An 18,934-nucleotide genomic window follows, 5' to 3' on the forward strand; every position below is an offset into this window, starting at 1 on the left:
GATTCCCTAATCCAATAAACACTCTCTCAAACGCACAGTTTTAGGAATAAAGCCCTCAGCTTGCTGTTTAACTTCCCAGTCACATGGATATTGTGCCCAGTGCACTACCTCTCAGGTTTACAATAGTTTTTTGTGTCCTTCATACAAATATTCTAACCTTCTAGCTTTTTGTTGCCTTCCTAGGCTTCTTGACAGGGTGTTAGGCACGCCCTGCTAACGAGAATGTCATCCCTCCTTGCCATAGAGTATTAACATAACACACTCCTAACAGCAAGAAGTGTATTCCTCCCTTGCCCGAGGTTATCACTGTAACACACTCCTACCAGCAAGTATTTCTTAGCCCTTGCTTTTGGGATGTTGTCAGGCTTTACTATTCTAACCCACCAGGTGTCACTCTCTTTACTCAAGACTTTCAACCTCAACAGGTTTTTAATTTTACCTTTGGTTCTCTGGTTCCTGCCACAGTCTGAGATACAATCCCCCCAGAAGGCTTGTACCAAGATACTCTCCTTTGGTTCTGGTCCTAGCAGGCTATTGGCGTGCTTCCTCTTTGGCTCCTTGTTCGCTCTTAGGTGTACAAGATCACCTTCATGACCACGCCATTCCCTATCTATCCATGGGTGTTTGCATAGGGCTCATCATTATCCAATAACTTCCCTGATTGGTTTTCGTATAGCCCCTCTCTCAGCTTGCCCTGAATTGCTACTTTCTGATTAGTTTTGTGTGTTTGAATTATTCATATCAGTATTAAGCCTTCCTCCCACTATGGCTGTTCACAATTTTGGAGTCAAGTATAGGAGCCTTACTGTCAGGGTAGCTCTGTGGTTTCACTCTTTCGTGCTCTCTCTCTCGCGTTCTCTATCTCTCTCTTTCCCCTCACTAATGGGACTGCTTGAGCGGATGGAGCTCATTCCCTATATGCCTCTGTGGTTTCTCACTGACTACTGGTCTGGTGGCTCGTGTAACTTGGAAAGAGTATATGCTGGGTTGGCATGTGACTACAGGGACCTTCTCTCATCAGACATGCTTGGGTGAATGTTATGTAAAAACACTGGCAGATCCCCCTTGTAGCTTCTCTGAGTAGCACATCCCATTGGTTATGGGCATCACGGCCCTCAACGTCCCTGTCACCTCAGCAGGTGGCACAGTCAATGTCACTTTATCACAATCTGTAGCGTAGACATCCAGACCTGGCGCTCTGCTATGTACCTCGAAGGCTTCACAACCCAGGTGGCCACATGCGCCAAGTCCCTTGGGGGTCAACATCGACAGGCATCTCACCTTCAAACAACACATAGCAAGGAAGACACAAATGGCTTGGTACACATTTTCTCTCCTGTGGAAACTCAAACCCTTCAACCCAAAAAACAACTTCAGATCTGCTGTCCAAGCCTCGGTCCTCTCCCACCTGGATGGTGGCAGTGCCCTTTTGGAAGGCCTTCTAGTGACTACAGTGGTACCCCTGAGTTGTGTCCTGCATGCAGCAGCACGACGCATCAAAGGACTCGGTCAATTTGACCACATCACCCAGACCCTCATCGTACTGCACTGGCTCCCGGCGCAAACTCGTATCATCTTCACATCCTGTTGCTTCATCTATAAGGCTGTCACCCTGAAGTCCCAAAACGACCTGACTGAGAAACTCAGCATCTCCGGAGGCCTGCGATCCACCAGAAGTAAGGACATGTGCAGACTTGATCTCCGCCGGTACAGGAAGGAAAGAACCAGAAGAAGGGTCTTCTCTGTCTACACCTCAAGACTCTAGAACCTCCTCTCCATCAATATCGGACTCGTCCCATCACTGCTGCAGTTCAGAAAAGAGCTCAAGACTTTTCTCTGAAGGAATAACTCCTCCACACACCCTCCACTCCCCACACTACCTGTTACTCAGTGGTCTGGCCCTCACTGCTTCCTCTCGTGGTTGCTTCTAGATCCCTTGCTGCCTATATCCTGACCTCCCCTGTTGTTAGCTCCCTGCTGTCCTCTGTTTTTCTCTGCTTCCCTCACTGTGTTGTTCCTCCTACGATTGCTTCCCGAAGCTAGGTCTGCGCTCAACGAATACCATAATAATAATAATGATAATAAAAGTATGACTTTCCTGAAGTGTTGAGATTTCCCAACATCCCTTTGCCGCCAAATGCCACATCAGCATTTTAAAAGGGTTTGCATTGTACTTCCAAAACTACATATTTTAAGAGTTATGAGAAGTTTTGACATGAATTCGTTGACTTCAACATTAACTTCCTTGCCTAGGATTCAATCTGGAGTTCCTAAATTATTCAGTATTAACTGGCTAATATTTAAATTATTTTAAAATGTTTAATACTGCGTAAGAAATAGTAATTATTCCAGAAATAAAAAATACTTGCTTATTCTTTTATGATAGTTTGGTCGCTTAGTATAGATTCGTAGAAAATCTTGCTTCTGGACTAAAGCTTGTCTGAAAAACGTAATATGTCATTTGTACTATCATAATGAATGCTAAACTGAAATTATGCGATGGAAATGTGTGTACCGAAATTAAGCTGATAATATTATGACATGACACTATCCACGACACACCTCTATCTCACTATAGTTTATTTCTGTCTGTTAGTGATGCCAGGTTCTTATGACAACTCACAATTGTACTAAACATTCTAGGAAATACATTTTAAATGCAGCCGCCGGCTTGAAAAGTAGGCAGCCTCATTACAGCGTAAGATTTGAAGACTATAGTATTGTGGGTAATGCTTGCTTTGTTACTGTGCTTTTCTAGGGAAACCAAATTAATAAAATGTTTACATTGAAATAGGGTCACTCAAACTACAGCAGAAGGCACGAATCTGAATCTGAAGACAGTTTTGGAAGGGTAACGTGGATCTCTGTAGCTGCCTTCACCCCCCTACCTAAGCCTTCTCCTCCCTCGTCATCTAACCTCACATCATGCCACTAGCTGACCCTTTTTCTTTGTTTGCTATCTTCATCTCATTTCTAATCATTTGTATGTGTTCCTTCCTTTTAATTTTTTTTCAACTAGAGAAAAGCTGTTGTAAATAAACCCTCTCTGACTCCTAAAAACAGTCCCCGGATGAAAATGGTGATTTTGCATGAAAGTCTGGACAGAGCACATGCATTTTCTTTTATTTGTGGTTCCAAAATCCCCATTGCCATGTTTGTTGCAAAACATGGCTGCATTTTCATACTGCATCTTTCTACTGGTGTTCATGGCTGGGTGGTTTGCATATGTAGAAGGATAAATGTAACTAAAATAAATTCTTGCCTAGTTAGACTGTGACTACAGGAGTTTAACATGGAATAATAGTTGGATTTAAGACATTATGGGCCTGATTCATGGAAGGTTTTCCTATGGGATTGCACCATTATAAAACGCATCTGTGAATCAGGTCCTATCTGTGCATTTTCCTTGTACATATTTTTTGCGACTATCTTAAAACGTGACTACATTTTAGTATTCGCTGGGTCAACGAGACCGGCCAGAGACGGCACCAATTTTGAAGCTTGAAAAAAATCAAATTGCCCTAATTTCTAAGACAAATGTAGTGCATTTCCTGTGAGAGAAGCCCTTAAATAATGTATGCACTTATTTTAGCCTGCAAGGGAAGGCTAAGAGCATATATAGTTTGGAGTCAGTTCCTGCTTCCTGAAATCCTTCTACGTTGCAAATCCACCCATCTATGGCGCTACTAACTTCACACTAAAATGTGCTTTTGTGAAAAGTCTAAATAGTGTGCTGTTCAACACGTTCAGAGCAAGATGTTACACCTCAGATGTGGATGTGCCCAAGAGACTGGAAGCGAAGGCGCGTGGGAGCTTTTAGTGTGGCCGCTGTCGCGGGCAGAATGCGTGTTTAGTGTTAGAATGCGTATGTTTCATAGGGAGAACAACTGCATTTTGTATGCTGCACTTTTTTATCACGTTTTTTAACCTCCAATCTGGTGGAAGAAGGACGGGAGCACAGAAAAAGTTAAATTGTTCCTCTGAAGAATTGCTCCTTCGTATGTGTAGTTTTTTTCACCTTTGGTGGTGTATTGCATGAGGAAAATAGCAGTCATTTTTCCCAAGTCCTTCCTCTTATTTTTGATGCTGTGGGTCCCTTCATTCATTCATTGCTCTCTCTATTCCTAACATAATTTTTCTTAATGTCTTCCACTTCACCAGTGGAGAATTCTGACCTTTGCAAGTTGCTTTTTGAGTATCCTCTGCCTGACGTCGAGTGTGTTAATGCTATTAGTCCGCCTACCCTTATTCTGCCTTACTGCGCACCAGAGAGTGTCATGTCCCGAAGCGTCAGAAATTGCTACATTGTTAGTTTGTGGTGTAATGTAAGAATTATTTGAAGAAACGTACTAGCATGTTGTTCGTAGCCTGACACCTGGTCTGAGAAATACATGTATTAACATTTGCATTCACTATGAATTTCTGAAGTTGCAACTACGCATGGTTCTAAGTATGCATGATGATGACACACTTTTAGACCAGTGCTGATTTCTAAACAGTCGTCAGGATGCGTGCAGTCCTTTAGTTAAAATGCACTCCCTTGTTACCAGTGCCTGAACAAATCTGCAAGCACAGGCTTTTAAGAATCCCCTGCAGCTTCTGCAATTGTGGCAAATGATACCAGCTAACAATGGGGTGGTGCTGAATGTGCCTTTGTATGAGGGGCGGTTGGGGTGAGCACGGAAAACTGTCATGGTCTTTTTGAAATCCTAGGACGCCATTGCGAGGTACTGCCCTCTGGGTTTAAGTGTGCTGAATGCCAGTTCTCTCGGTTGGCTACCACATTGTCTAAGTGTGACTAAATATTTTCCTGCACTATAGCTTACTTTTGAAATTAAATGACTTGCATCTCCCCAACCCTTCCCAATTCCCATAGATCTCAGTGGAAAAATGGGACCACTATCATGATTCTCGTGTTCATATTCATCGACCCTCGTGCGTTGCAGTGGAAGTGCAAAGACTCAACGGCCTTGAACTTGAAAAGAAAATTGGCAAGTCGATCCTTGGGAAGGTAATGCCAGCAAATGTGTGTGCGTATGTGTATGTTTCTTAAACATCTTGGCCATTCTGGGTGTGAGAGAGGATGCATTTGATAGGAAGAAAAGTGCGTGTTTCCTCTTTTCCTGATGGTGGAGTTTTTGTCATGCAATGGTACATCTTGTCACTGCCTTGCAGGTCCACCTGGCTATGGTCCGTTACCATGAGGCGGGACGGTTCTGTGACAAGGACAAAGAATGGGACCAGACATCGGCTATATTTCACTTGGAGCACGCGGCCGACTGTGGAGAGCTGGAGGCTATTGTGGGGTTGGGACTCATCTATTCTCAGCTGCCACATCATATTCTGACAGAGGTTGAAGTGCAGGTAACACAGATGCCATTAAGAGAGATAGGCACCATTTTGCTAAGCATTTATGATAGGCCTTAGTCAGGTCTAGCTTTAAAAACATCAATGCATGTTGTACCACATTAACTGTCAAGTGTATTTAGGCAGAAAGGCGAGAAGGAACTTTTACATTCTTTACAGTCAAGTTGGCCTCACAATAAGCTATTGTTGGAAACATTTGATTGTGGAAAAAGGGGCCAGGGACTACTAACAAGCTTACATTCAAACGCCTTCTGCTTGCACACAAAGTCTCAGATGTGTTGCAGCAGAAACTCCACTCTGCGATTCTGGTTTGCAACAGTTAGCAGAGTCAGTTTAACTTCATTGCAGTGCAAGGAAACAACCAGACAGAGTATCCCCATCGAAATAAATGAATCCCGTATCATATAGAACAATAGACTTTTTCATAACCAACAGGGAGTAGCAAGATAGTGGTTCTCATAACCTTGTAGAAAGAAAAGTAGCATAAACATAGTGCTGTCTCCCGCTCTCCCTCGCTTGTACCTCACTGCCTCGCTAGATCACATGCTATCATTTCTGCTTCACTCCCTAGACATCCTCACCCCATCTAATCAGGTGCTGAGAGTCCTTCTCTCCCTGCCCCTGCAGCACCTTTTAGACCATGCTGTTTTCTATTCACAATGCCTTGTGGTCTGTCACTCTTTACCGTGCCAACAAACCTTGCTATCTTTCAAACGCCTTATTACATGGTGGTCATGGTTGCCTTTTTAACTTTTATCATGGTATTTAATTTGTACATTTTGCATCCACAAATCAAAGCTCTGGGAAGCATGGGGATGATTGTTAAAAATGAATATCTTCAGGAGATCTAGAGATTACTCTTTCAATTTGTCTGAGAACGTTGCGTTGATCACTTTTCTACATTATGAACTGGTCAAATTATAGTTAATATTAGCTATTTTCGAAAGGCTAAACCACATTGGTGGAAATGGAAAAAAGAATGAACATTTTTATCTTTATTTCTTCCCATTGAATTTAAAATAATTACCTACATTATGAAAAATTAAAAAATCTGGAGCGTGGTAGTAAAATGTTATTTTCACAGAATCATCACAGCATACTGATTTTAGAGAATATTTTAAAAATGGATTTCAGGAGTTCTCGAAAGAGTTTTAATAATATACCAGTATGAAGTTGTTCTTTGATACCACTTCAGGCCAAGTGATTTGATAGCACCAAGATACGTCTATGAGAACGACTTGCATAAGGCTCCATGGTTCTTCCTCAATTGGATTTCACTGAAAATGAAACAATAACAACACCCTTCGTTAGGTCGATAGCTTTTTCCAGCAACTTTATGTGCGTACCCTGATGTTTTCATCTGCCCTACCACTTCACCAAGCTGCTTTGTCCCCAGTGAGTCTCCATCCAAAGCCTCACGGGCGACGTGACTCTGTGTAATATGTCCCTAAGACTCTCAGGGTAGAGTGACCCAAAGGAACCCAGCAGTCTTTTTCCCCGAGCATGACCCCTGCTCAGATCTTTATGTAACTCACTGACTGATAGTAACTCCTTGTTTAATTGTAGAAGGTTGCATCCTACTTTACTTCTCAGGGAGCACAAGAGTGTTCAATGCAGGTTGCCTCAAAATGATATCCTGGTTTTAGAAGTCCAGTGAGTCTGAACAATCAGTTGGTATTTAATCTTTAAGCACGGAAATAAATGCATAGCCAATTAAAATCATGCTCTACCTGAGATGCCAAGTTGGGGACTGAGAGTGGTCAGAAATATGAATGGTTCTCTGGGAATCACAACTGAGTTTGTATCCCATGTATTTGACCGGGAAGAAGCCCAGGGATATTTGAATGTTGCAACAATCCCTCATTGGCTGGCTGGCATTTGTTTCAGTGGTGCAGTGTTGACAGTATCTGTACATTCAGAGGTGCGGCTAACCTGTGTCTTCTTTCGCGTTGCTTTACTGAAGCCTTTATCATTGGATGGTTTCTGTTTGGTGTGGATCTCATGAAGGAAAGGGCGAGCCTCCCCAGATGCCACCCTGCCCGTAGAGGAAAACACTCTGGCTAGGGGACCCCTGGAGGACTGCTAAAATACAGGAAAAACCTTGGAGAGGAAAAAACCTGCAAGTGTGACTCGGCAGCAGCAAGAAAAATCAGCTGGTTGGAATAGCAGAATGATAGACTGAACAACTTCTGAGGAATTCAGGCAGAACACAGGAGGAATCCAAGGAAGGCAGAGAAGAGGCACAAGGAGGAAAGAAGGGAAAGCAGAACGAGGAACAAGAATACAATAGCGCTGAGCAGGGTACCTGAATACCGAGAGTTGAGATGCGTGGATTGCTGGCGGCGTCTGATTATGTATTTGCGGGCTCCGGTGCAACTGCTAAGTGACTAGACCGTTCCGCCCGATTCCAGGAGTAAACGCTGGGCGCCATGTTGGAAGGAAAAATTGCGCCCACGAATCGCGAATGGTGCCTCCAGGCAACCCACAAGGACCAGGGATGAAAAGGCATGACAAGTGTGTCTGATTGGAAGCTGCATGTGCAATCAGCTCCCAAGAGTTCTATAAAGATAAGGTGTTCTGCACAATAGCTTTGTTAGTCCCTGAGACTCTTCCGGAATCGGCTAGAAGAAGAACTTACCTTAGGAAGACAAAGGGTCTTCTAAAGCATCTGCTTTGAATCTGAAACTAAAGGCAACATACTGCTTGGCTCTGTGCAAACCAGGTAGAAACTCCCACTTCTGTGTTGGGGCACGCTTGACCGAGGAGCTTCTTGGGAGTACACAAAGGCTGCAGAGGAGAGTGATCCTATGGTTACCACTGGATCAAAGGGAGCAATCATCTGAAATAGGTTTCCTCTGGTCGGAGGGGCACACAGCATCACCTTCAGGAGTAAGCAGCACAGCTTCCAGCGATTAGTCCTCAGCAGGGGCCTCTCAGCTACTCACAATCTGCTGTATTAGGGAACTCAAGAATGGCTTGAGGTCCCCCTACACACATGGCTGGGGGAGAACCCAGCAATTCAGTCATCACCCATGTTACATTCAACGGTTTGGCAAACACCTAATAAGTAGTGGGCAGCCTCTCTTATACCTCAACTCCAGGGATGTTAATTTCGATGTCTGACAGACCTTCACCCATTTGAAATCGGATCGCATTAATTCAGGGAACCCTTTGTGAACTCTGAGTCACACAGACAAAATGACTGTCCTTACTGTGGATGTCATACAAGAACGTCATCAAATAAAATTACAAGTTCACAGGGTTTAACAAATTATTTTGCACCTGTTCGGGAAGCAAGGGGTAACCAATGCAGTAAAAAGGCTATATCACAGTGCTACATTGTTAAGAAGTACACCGTGTCCACCAGCCTGCAAGTGTGCCAGTGACACACTGACACACTTTGTGGATGAGGGAGCTCACATGGGACAAAATAGGTTATTTTACAATGCCCCTGCCCTGGTAACCATGTGGGCTACTTAGTGCATATGACGAAGTTCCCTTGCTGACTCAGGTCGAAGGTGCCACTCTGCGCTTCTTGATGCTAGGCCAAAGAGAGAAGTGGGTAGGACATGTAAGGAACTCATGGTGGCAACAGTAAAGACAGACACAAGTGGTCACAGTTCAAGGGTGTTTATTGAACTATAAATGCAGGGGGGAAAAACACCTAACCTAAATCTAAGATGGGAGCAAGCGTTCACCATCAAATGAAACTGAAGGCAGTCTGTTAGAACAGTTTTTCTTAAGTTCTACCCAACTTCAACAAAACCATTCAACTGAGGCAGTACAAGACTTCACTCCTAGTATAAGGCTGTACCACCTGAGTTCGTTGGTAGCATAGACAGAGCAGCCAGGCTTATCTTAGGAGAGAGAGAGGGCTGTAGAATCAGTACAAATAAAATTGTAATACAAATGGTCCGAAGAAACACTGAAAGACTATGGGCCTCTATGACCCAGGCAGTAGGGGGTTAACGGCGCCAATAGAGCTGCCAGCGCCGTTAACCCTCTACCGCCTCATTACGAGGTCTGCTCGCGGGACCCGCTAAGGATGTCTCGTAAAGCCATAGCTGGTCCTCCGAGCAGGCCAGGATGCTAACAACAGGCCCGTCATTAACAGGCCCATTGTTAGCATCCTCCACCATTCCCATTGAGCCCTATGGGGGCTCAAATGGGAATGGGCATGTACCGCATCCGAGTTCCTTGAATGGGGAAATACTGGGCCCTCCAAGGTCGGAATGGCCCAGTATTTCCCCATTAAAGGAACCCGGTACACGGTATAGGGGTCGCCATCCCGCTAAAAGCGGCATGGCTACCTCCATACTCAGAATGAGGCCCAATTTATGTAAAAATAAATGATTTATTTAAATACAGGTAGACCCAGATAAATCTAGGGGTGAATAAGTACTAACAGATTGGGCCTCATTACAAGTTTGCCGGTCCGGTGACTACAGTACTGGTAAGCTTGCCAGTACCATAGTTACCGGACCGGCAAACTACGAGTTCTGCTTGCGGGTGCCTTTTCACCTGCCAGGTCGGACCTGGCGAGCGGAACAGCAACCGCGAGCAGAGCTTGTTGGATGCAGCGGCACCATTCTGAATGTTTTACCGGCAAGGCTACTGCCAAACTTGTAATGAGGCCCATTATATGAAATTACAATTTTAAAAACAAAACACTATACTTGAAGGTACACAGACCAAAGTATAAACCTTATCTGGATTCCTGACTTCTGGGGAAGTCAAAACCTTTTCATACACATTCAGTATAGGTCCCACCTATTCTTGGGGAGTAAAATCCAATGGTTACTTTCACAATTACATTCAGTAATGAAAGGGCAGTAGACCATTCCAGTTGTACAGTGACTCTCGGTACATATCACATAGACAGTCAACTGGACAATATACTTTTGGTGAATAGTGGAACTCTTATTTCAGGTAGAGTAAAAACCTATAACTACTTTTGTGATAACACACAGTTATACTAGGTGAGTAAAACCTAAGGATGTAATTTTCAATTACAGGTGCTTTTGAGATCAGTGAAACACAGATTGAGATAAGCAGTAACTCTTGTAACCTATTTTTGGATGGCACACAGCTAACTCAAGGGAAGTAAAACCAATATACGTTTTCAATCACACAAGGAGTCCAGGTTAGACCTTTCCCAGCTATACAAGAACTGATGTATGACTTATAAGGGACAGTTGGAACCACAGACTGTGGTTTAGATAGCACAGGGAAAATAAACCCTAATGTTATACTTTACTGAATGACTCAATGTTATTCTAGGTAGGCAGCAACCCAAGACTTATTCTGGACAGGCTAGCAGCAAGTCAGGGGAAGCAAGACCCAGTTGGGGGACACTCATACAATTATCCTAACAAGACTAATTTTGTGATACCAACAGTTGGAGGACACTCATACAATTATCCCGCAGGAATAATCTGTTGAAACCAACACATTACTTTTGGGAAGAGGCATAACCTAATCACAGGAGAGTAAAATACCTGCACATCTATTTTCTATTAGAATGGCAAAACAGTTTCTAAGGAAAGAAAAGGTGTTAACCATAATTTTAAGAATAGTGCATCACACATCCAAGGTAAGTAAGAACTTTGGTAACTGTTCACTGTTTTTGTTACTTTTTTTTTATTACTAGATTCAATTGTTTTACAATTTTTACAAGACATTTGCTTGGGAGAGAAGTCCCCCATTACTTTCTTAAAATCTCAGGAGACTGTGTTGTAGGTTGGTCTGTGCCGTTAATCTTCTGATCTTTTCAAACAAGGCTGTTTGCATCTGAGTTTCTACTGAGCTGTTATTTAAAATTACACAGAGATATTTGAATTCCTTTACTCTTTCAATCTCCACTCCGTCTAAATACCATTACAGTTTTTCAGATCTCTTAGCTGTTTTGTCAAGGACCATGACTTTCTCTTATGTATTCCGATAAGTTGTTTAATTGTCGCTGGAGGCCAACTGCTGTCTGATCTAGTAGGATTATATCGTCTGCATATAGGAGGCAAGTTATTTTTACTCCTCCTAGGGTCAGTGGAAAAGATCTTATCTTCTGCTCCGAGTATTGGAATTCTCCTAGATAGGAATTAAACAAAGCTGGAGCGAGTTGGCATCCTGTTTTACTCCTCTTGATGTTAAGATTTTCTCAGATAGGAGCCCAGAACAGTTCAGCCGCACTCTCATCGATGTGTCAGTATGAAGAGCTTGTATTGGCTCCAAGATCATCTTCAGGCATTCCCAGGCTTCCAGTTTCCGCCAGAGGATTTCATGGTTGACCTGGTTGAATGCCTGGATCAGGTCAATAAAGGAGATGAACACTCTGGGGCTTCCGTCCATGATCTTACCCTTTAGGGAACTTAAAAACACGATGTTGGCAGTTGTTCCCATCTCTTTTACAAATCTCACCTGGAACGGGTCTGCACACCCAGCCGACCTTGCCCATAGCTGAAAGCTGTCCAGTATCAATGATCCAAACACTTTACAGATAACATCTAGCAGAGCGATTGGGCGGTAGTTCCCCGGGTTTTCTTTTCATCCCTTTTTATATATTGGAACCACTATTGCGGTCTTCCATGAGCTTGGGATTGATTTCGTTAGTACACATCTTTTGAAGACCTCATGGATGAAGGAGGCCCATTCCTTAGGATGTTCTTTAAGGTCGATGTTACTTATTCAATCAGGGCCAGGAGCTCTTGAGGTTTTAGTTTGGTGATTTTCCCCATTATTATCTCCTCGTCATGAGAGATGGTCCTGGGTATGATGACTTAGCCCACAAAGCACAATTTTCCGCTCCTGGTCTTTCAAAGAGCTTTGTGAAGTGGACCCCCCCTGTTTCCTCTCCTACGTTATTTTGTAGGGAGTCGTTAGTGACGTTAGCCGTTGTTTTTATTAGCGACCAGAACTCCCTTGCTTTTTGGCCACATACTGTACCTAGCATGTTCTCAGATTCTGCTTGGTACATTTTTCGTCTATGTTCCAGTAGCTAGGTTTTATAGGCGGAACAAAGGATGTTGAGGTGTGCCAGGTGAATAGCGCTTGAGCAGTTTAGTATAAGAAAGACAATTCAATTGAACCTCGAAGAATAGGGTGCAGCACCCTGTGGGAAAAGCGGGCACCTCAAACCCACTTAACAAGACAGAAATGACATTAGGTATTCCCACATTGTGGATGCGCTCCCACCAAACACTTCAAAAAAGAGGTGATCCTCTTGCAAACTTCCTTAACAGTAAATGTTCTGAAATGCCACTAAAATGAAGGTTTCAAAAGTTTAATCTTCGTAGCGTCCGAGATATGTTGTAACGTCACAGAGTAAAAATGCCAACACGTGTTTCGACCTATCTCGGTCTTTTTCAAGGCAAAGCTCTTCCCATTCCAAAATTTATGAGTGTAAATCAATTGGCACATTCTCCTTCAAAGCAACGTCCCACCTGGATTAGCCCGCATGATCTCTCGTCTGTGTGCACCCTTTATTCAACCCGTGTCATATTCAGAACGCGGTGCGATCCGCGTCGCACCGCGTTCTGAATATGACACGGGTTGAATAAAGGGTGCACACAGACGAGAGATCATGCGGGCTAATCCAGGTGGGACGTTGCTTTGAAGGAGAATGTGCCAATTGATTTACACTCATAAATTTTGGAATGGGAAGAGCTTTGCCTTGAAAAAGACCGAGATAGGTCGAAACACGTGTTGGCATTTTTACTCTGTGACGTTACAACATATCTCGGACGCTACGAAGATTAAACTTTTGAAACCTTCATTTTAGTGGCATTTCAGAACATTTACTGTTAAGGAAGTTTGCAAGAGGATCACCTCTTTTTTGAAGTGTTTTGGTGGGAGCGCATCCACAATGTGGGAATACCTAATGTCATTTAGGTTTTATAGGCCTTTGTCATGAGCTTTGCTTTTTTATGTTTTCTAGAGATTTTGTTTTAGCAGCTAGGCGTTTTACGCGTCTCAATTCCCTTCTTTTTGTAATCAAAAGTGCATCGTATTTGTGGATGTTTGCCTTTGAGGTGTTTTTGAAGTTTTTACTATTTACATGATGGGTGGTGAGAAGGGGTTGATAGTTGAACACTACTCCATCTTTAGCGTCATCACCTTGCTCATTGGTCGCCAAGTACTTTTTGGTTAGTTTATCAATTGCGTTGGCAGTTAGTCGTAAATGCGAACCGCTATTACTTTACTCTATTTGGGTCATCATTTTATATCTCGGTTTAATTGTGGTCTTCCATGATGTGGTCAGCAAATTATGGTCGCTATTTTTGGTTCTTATGATTTCAAAGGTGTTAATGAGAGACAGGAGTTCTCTGGACACAAATATGTAGTCTATTGTTGCATTTTGTCCCTCTCCCTCTCAAGTCAGGGTTTGCGGCTTGACTTGATCTAATAACAAGTGCAGGTTATGGAAATCTCTGGTGTCCATGAGCCTTAACCATGAGGTTCCTCTCACGGCCGAAGCCGTTGGTTTTGTTGGTCGGTTTCCCCCTCCATGAGGTGCCATACAAGATGCACTTAGATCACCACAAATAATTATGTATTTTACTTGGTGGTTGATGTGCACTTCATCGATTTCTTTTTCTACTGTCATCGGAAAATGTCCATTATTCGGGGCGTTAGGGTTCCAGTATACATTGATAATTGCTATGATGCTTTCTTCTTCTTCATCTGCTGTAGGTCCTTGCCTTAGCCATTTTATCAATGATGCTTGCAAAAATAGATTTGAAACAAGTGTCTTGTTGAAGCTTAGGCCAGTTCCAGATCTTACTGCTGTTATCAGGCCTGAGGTTAGCCGTCCCTTCACGCCTTTTTGGGCAGGAGAAATAACGATCTCGTACCCATCGAGATAGGGTTTATCAATTAGCCTGGTCTCTTGGAGACAAATGATGTCAAAGCCTCCCAGGTTGACGTCATTGGGGGTGGTCACATGGTTAAAACCTCTTGTGTTCCATGAGCCCATTATCAATGGACTCTGAGCACCCAACAGGTTCTTCAGCTCGTTCCTCTGCGGCTTGTTGCGGGGCAAATTCGTAGATGGCTATCTTCTCATGTGAGTCGCGAGGATCTCATGGATCCAGGTCCATTTTTGGAGCTCCAGTTTTTCTCTCTCCATGGCGCGGCTGGTAATTTGATCTTCTTGGGGAACTGCAGATAGGTCTTGTTCAAAGGTCACTTTCAGTTTTGAAAGTGGGCCTCTGAGCCTTCGACCTACGCCCAGTGGGTCTTTGTAAATTTTGGTTCCTCGGGTCGTGTCTCTTAAATCTATGGCTTCTGTTCTCCATGAAGAGTCATGGCACATAGGTTTGTTTGTTCCGGCGATCTTCTACTCGTTGGCGGATGTTTTTGTTGAGAGGTTCTCTTTTTCTTCTCTTTTCACTTGGACTCAAGTCCTCCGCAGTATGTGAGTCTGAGCGAATGGCAAGGGATGGTTATTGTTTGGACCCCCTTCCATTGCAGCTTTGATCTTCAGAGACCTCAGGATCCGGTTTGAGCTCAAGAGATCGTATCGCAGCATCAACAGACTCTCAGTTGCGTCTGATAACATACCCTTTACTACTGGTGAAACTATGTGTAGATAAGAGCTTTCGAAGCGTCCGTCTTCCCCAAATTCGATTATCTTCAGGTCTTCTGACCGATGTTGCCTGAGGTTAGGAATGTAGTGAAACAGAGCCAAGTTTGCTTTTCTGTTCAGAGTAACATTGTCAGCCTTGTCTAAGATTTGTTCTAATTTTAACGTACGGTTTCTCTTGTTCCTTTGATTCAGAGGGCGACGTTCTGTTTCAAGGCGGTTTTGCCAGTCGTGATCTGAGAAGGTGTACTCTCGGTTTCTAGTGCTTTTGATTTGTCTCAATCTTTTCTCGTTGAACTTCAATTTATGCAACGGAGAGTTAAGGCGAGAGTCACTGCATCCTCTTCTAGATGGCGTTTCAGGTGACAGACTCCTATTTCTCCTTCTTGTGAGACTCCTCGTGGTAGTTGGAGAGGATTTTCTTTTTGTCCTTTCCTTTGTCAGGGACCTGTCACAGGTTCTTCCGTCTTGCTTGGACCTTGTCGTTGCCAATTATTTGTATCTTTCAGCTAATGTTAAGAAAGCCAGAAATGTCTCCTTATCTGCCTGTTGCATCTTTGCTTTTTCGAAGTCCGATTCCCATACGGCTCAATGGGAATGGGGAAGGCGCTAATAACGGTACCGCAAATTGCGGTACCGTTATTAGCTCCAGAGTCCCTTTGCGGGTCCCGTCCTTAACGCCTGAAAAAACCAGGCGTTAAGGGAGGACCGCAAAGGGAACTCTTAGTAGGGCAGTAAGGGATTACCGGCACCGGTTCCCTTACCGGTGCCGGTAATCCCTTACCGCCCACCTCGTAATGAGGCCCATTGTCTTTTATTGGTGGGGGATTAACTTGTGGTGCCCCTCTGAGAGTGGAATTTGTGTCCTTTTTGTATTCCTTGTTTGAGCAAAGATTGCAAAGTCTTTGCTTGTAGTATCATTTGTGAGACTACTGTTATCCATTTGCAAAACCTGGCTTTGAGATCTCGTGTCTTGTGTCGGGTCATGAACTTCCAATACTACACACCTGTTCGTCCTTCTTTAGTTTTCCTACATTTTCCTACTTCGGTCGGCGCTGATGCTTCTGTCTTTTTGTATTGCGTTGTTATTCTTTTTTCGCCCACCATCATCCCTTTGGTTTTGTCTGTTGCATTTTCCTGGCGCTGGAAAGTGCTTGCTATTTCAAGGCTCTGGTCGCGGGAGTTCGATACTGTTCGTTTTATGGGAGCTAGCAGCTAGTTCTTTTTCAGGTCTCGTTTGTGTACTTGTTGTCCAGTGCATGGAACGGATTGGAGTCCATGGAACAGATTGGAGTGCATGGAACGGATTGGAGTGCATGGAACGGATTGGAGTGCATGGTACGGCGTGACTTACATAGAATGGTTTGGAGTGTATGGAACGTTTGAAAGAGCACTGAAAGGAGCGGTTTTGAGTGCTTGAAACGGTCGTAATGCATGGAACAGTCGGAGTACATGGAACGGATGGAGTACATGGAACTATTGGAGTGAGCTTGATCTCAAACACCTAAGGTAAACCACCATATCACATCTCCACGCTTACTCTCTTCTTTACACCACCACTCAACTAGAACACAGCGATACTATGACACCATTCGGTATAGCTGTTCTCATACCATCATTTTGCCTCATACTCCCCATCACCCTAACTAAACTCTGCTGGTTGCACACTCTCCAGCCTAGGCGTTCTCCTCAGGCCTAACGAAGCCAGTATCGGTCTGGATAAAAACCTGCCAGAACGAACACATAGGGCCTCATTCCGAGTACGGCGCTAACCAATGGCGCTATTAACGCCTTGGTTGACGCCGTACCCGGACCGGCAGCGCCTTGGTGGATGGCGGAATCACCGCCCCATTCCAAGGTTGGCGGGGCGGTAATTCCCCATTCACCAAGGCTCTTCCCCATTCCCGAATGAGCCCCCATAAGGCTCAATGGGAATGGGGAAGATGCAAATAACGGTGACCGTTCATTACGGTCACCGTTATTGGCTTGGAGGCCCCTTTGCGCCCTCGACTTTAACACCTGCTCAAAGCAGGCGTTAAGGGCGAGGGCGCAGAGGGAACTCGGAGTATGGCGGTAAGGGATTACCGCCATCGGTCTCGTTACCGGTGGCCGCTATCCCTTACCGCCATACTCGGAATGAGGCCCATACTCTTGATCTCTCAAACACCACACCTACCGCTAAGAAGCAGCTATCACACGAATGCCACACCAGCTGCACACATATCCGGTGCTCACACGCACCTTTGACTCTCTCTATTCTCTCTACTGACTTGAACTTCAGTTCCCGAGGGCGTTCAACCTGCCAGCGCCTTGAGACCATACCAATGGTACATAAGGTGCTATATAAATGCAAAGTAACATAACATAACTGGCCTTTTACTTAGTTGCGTTGGGTCCCTTACAGATGTCTCCAATAGAGTTATTAAAGAACCTTGATCCCTCACGTCCAGTTTCCCTGCTTCAATAGCAGTGATGTACCCCTCCAAGTAAATTAGCTTGGAGTGCATGATGATCGTGGTGGTGTGGTCCTTTAAAGTATCGTTCAGGGCTTCATAGAGCTTGCTAAATGAAGCTAGCGCTATGGTGACTGCTGACATGCAAAAAGGTCAGGTTTTTTAGTTGGAGTCTCCTTTCCGCTTGTGTGCTGGGGCCCAGTTGATCTTCTGCTTTGAGGCGGCACAACAGGGGAGGTTTGTACCTGGGGTGGGAAAGTGATTTTCCTGTAAGTTTGTGGCATTGTTTTAGATAATTTTATGCCGGTTTGGCAGTATTTGTTCTGGCTAGTTTTGGAGAGGTGGAGGGTTTTAGATATTAGAGTAGGCTTTTACATGGCTTTCAACACCTTTGGTGCTGTTGCAGGTTTTGCACCGTGACCGGCAGTCGATTTTGCCCTCCCCTTCCCCTTTATATTATTCTGGGCCTTGTTGTTAGAGTTTGCTTGAGTCTTCTTGGACCCGCCAGCAAGTAGCACGTTCACTTGGCTCTCGTTTAGAGGAGTGGATGGCATTTGATCTCCACCTTCCATCTTGCAATGAAGTGATATGATAGAAATCTCTAACTGTGAGCATCTGGATGTATTTAGGGAAAGGGGCGGACTCTTTAGATCCTCGGTTTGAATGGATGGGTGGATATCAATTTGGACCACGAGTGGGGTCGCGGTCCAGTCTGTGGGCAGCTCAGCGGCCCCTTGTGACCCGCTCGCCAATGTCTCGATCATACCTGCTGGATCCTCACAATCCTCCAAAGCCCCCAACAGCGGGCGGGTCCAACCTGTTCACCTCTCCCAGAGCTCTTCCCTCAAGTCAGCCGAGCCAGCCATGATGGTCTCGCTACAATCGTGGTCAGGGGAGAGGCAGGCGAGCGGGATCATAGTTAAATGAGGGCCTGGAGAACAGCACCATTTCCCCTCCCCAGCCGAATCTTTAACCAGCGGCTCGTAGGAGCCGCTTCTACTTTGTTCAGACAAAGTGATTGTTACCGCTGGGGGCATGCGGCTAATGAAGTCACTAACAACGGGACACGCAAGAGGAGTTGAAAGCGTGTTCCGCGGGAGGGATTCTGTTTCGATTGGATTTTTTGGGTAAGTCAGTTGGAGTAGTATCTGTGTCTCTGTGTTCATCAGTCATTGCCAAAGATGTTATTCGACGAGGTGTGGACGAGGGTGGGGGGGGGCATCACGTGGGAGTCAACCAGATGTTCCGGCTCACTGTATCCCTCCTGTCGAGGCTGTTAGCTTCTAAGGCATTGTCCTTTCTCCTCGGTACCTCGCCCTCTTGCCATAGCTGCCATAGACTGCAAAGACTGCTTCAACTCTGCAGTCAACTCCGAGGCCACTCCGCAGCAGAGCAGGGTTTTTGAGGCAGCGCCTCCTTTCAATGAAGGTAGTAGAAAGACTTTTCGGTCTCAGCAGGAAACGAACAAACAGATAGTGATCTGCAAAGACTTCTTCAACTCTGCAGTCAACTCCGCAGCAGAGCAGGGATTTTGAGG

At 44.6% G+C, this 18,934-nt stretch overlaps 1 protein-coding gene across 6 annotated transcripts in view; it reads left to right on the forward strand.

Annotated features, from left to right (window-relative positions):
* EEF2K (eukaryotic elongation factor 2 kinase) overlaps positions 1-18,934 on the forward strand; it is a 347,873-nt gene that overhangs the window by 312,625 nt on the left and 16,314 nt on the right. For 2 of the 6 annotated variants that reach the window (XM_069645609.1, XM_069645607.1), the window contains exons 15-17: positions 2,795-2,851; positions 4,877-5,011; positions 5,176-5,364. In XM_069645609.1, coding sequence (XP_069501710.1) covers positions 2,795-2,851; positions 4,877-5,011; positions 5,176-5,364 — 381 coding nt within the window. Of the gene's footprint in view, positions 1-2,794; positions 2,852-3,019; positions 3,080-4,876; positions 5,012-5,175; positions 5,365-18,934 lie in introns of all 6 variants that reach the window. The other 4 variants (XM_069645606.1, XM_069645608.1, XM_069645610.1 and 1 more) reach the window with 2 other exon arrangements.

Source organism: Ambystoma mexicanum, chromosome 2p, assembly GCF_040938575.1.
Source record: "Ambystoma mexicanum isolate Mex_15411 chromosome 2p, UKY_AmexF1_1, whole genome shotgun sequence".
NCBI classification, from domain to species: domain Eukaryota; kingdom Metazoa; phylum Chordata; class Amphibia; order Caudata; family Ambystomatidae; genus Ambystoma; species Ambystoma mexicanum.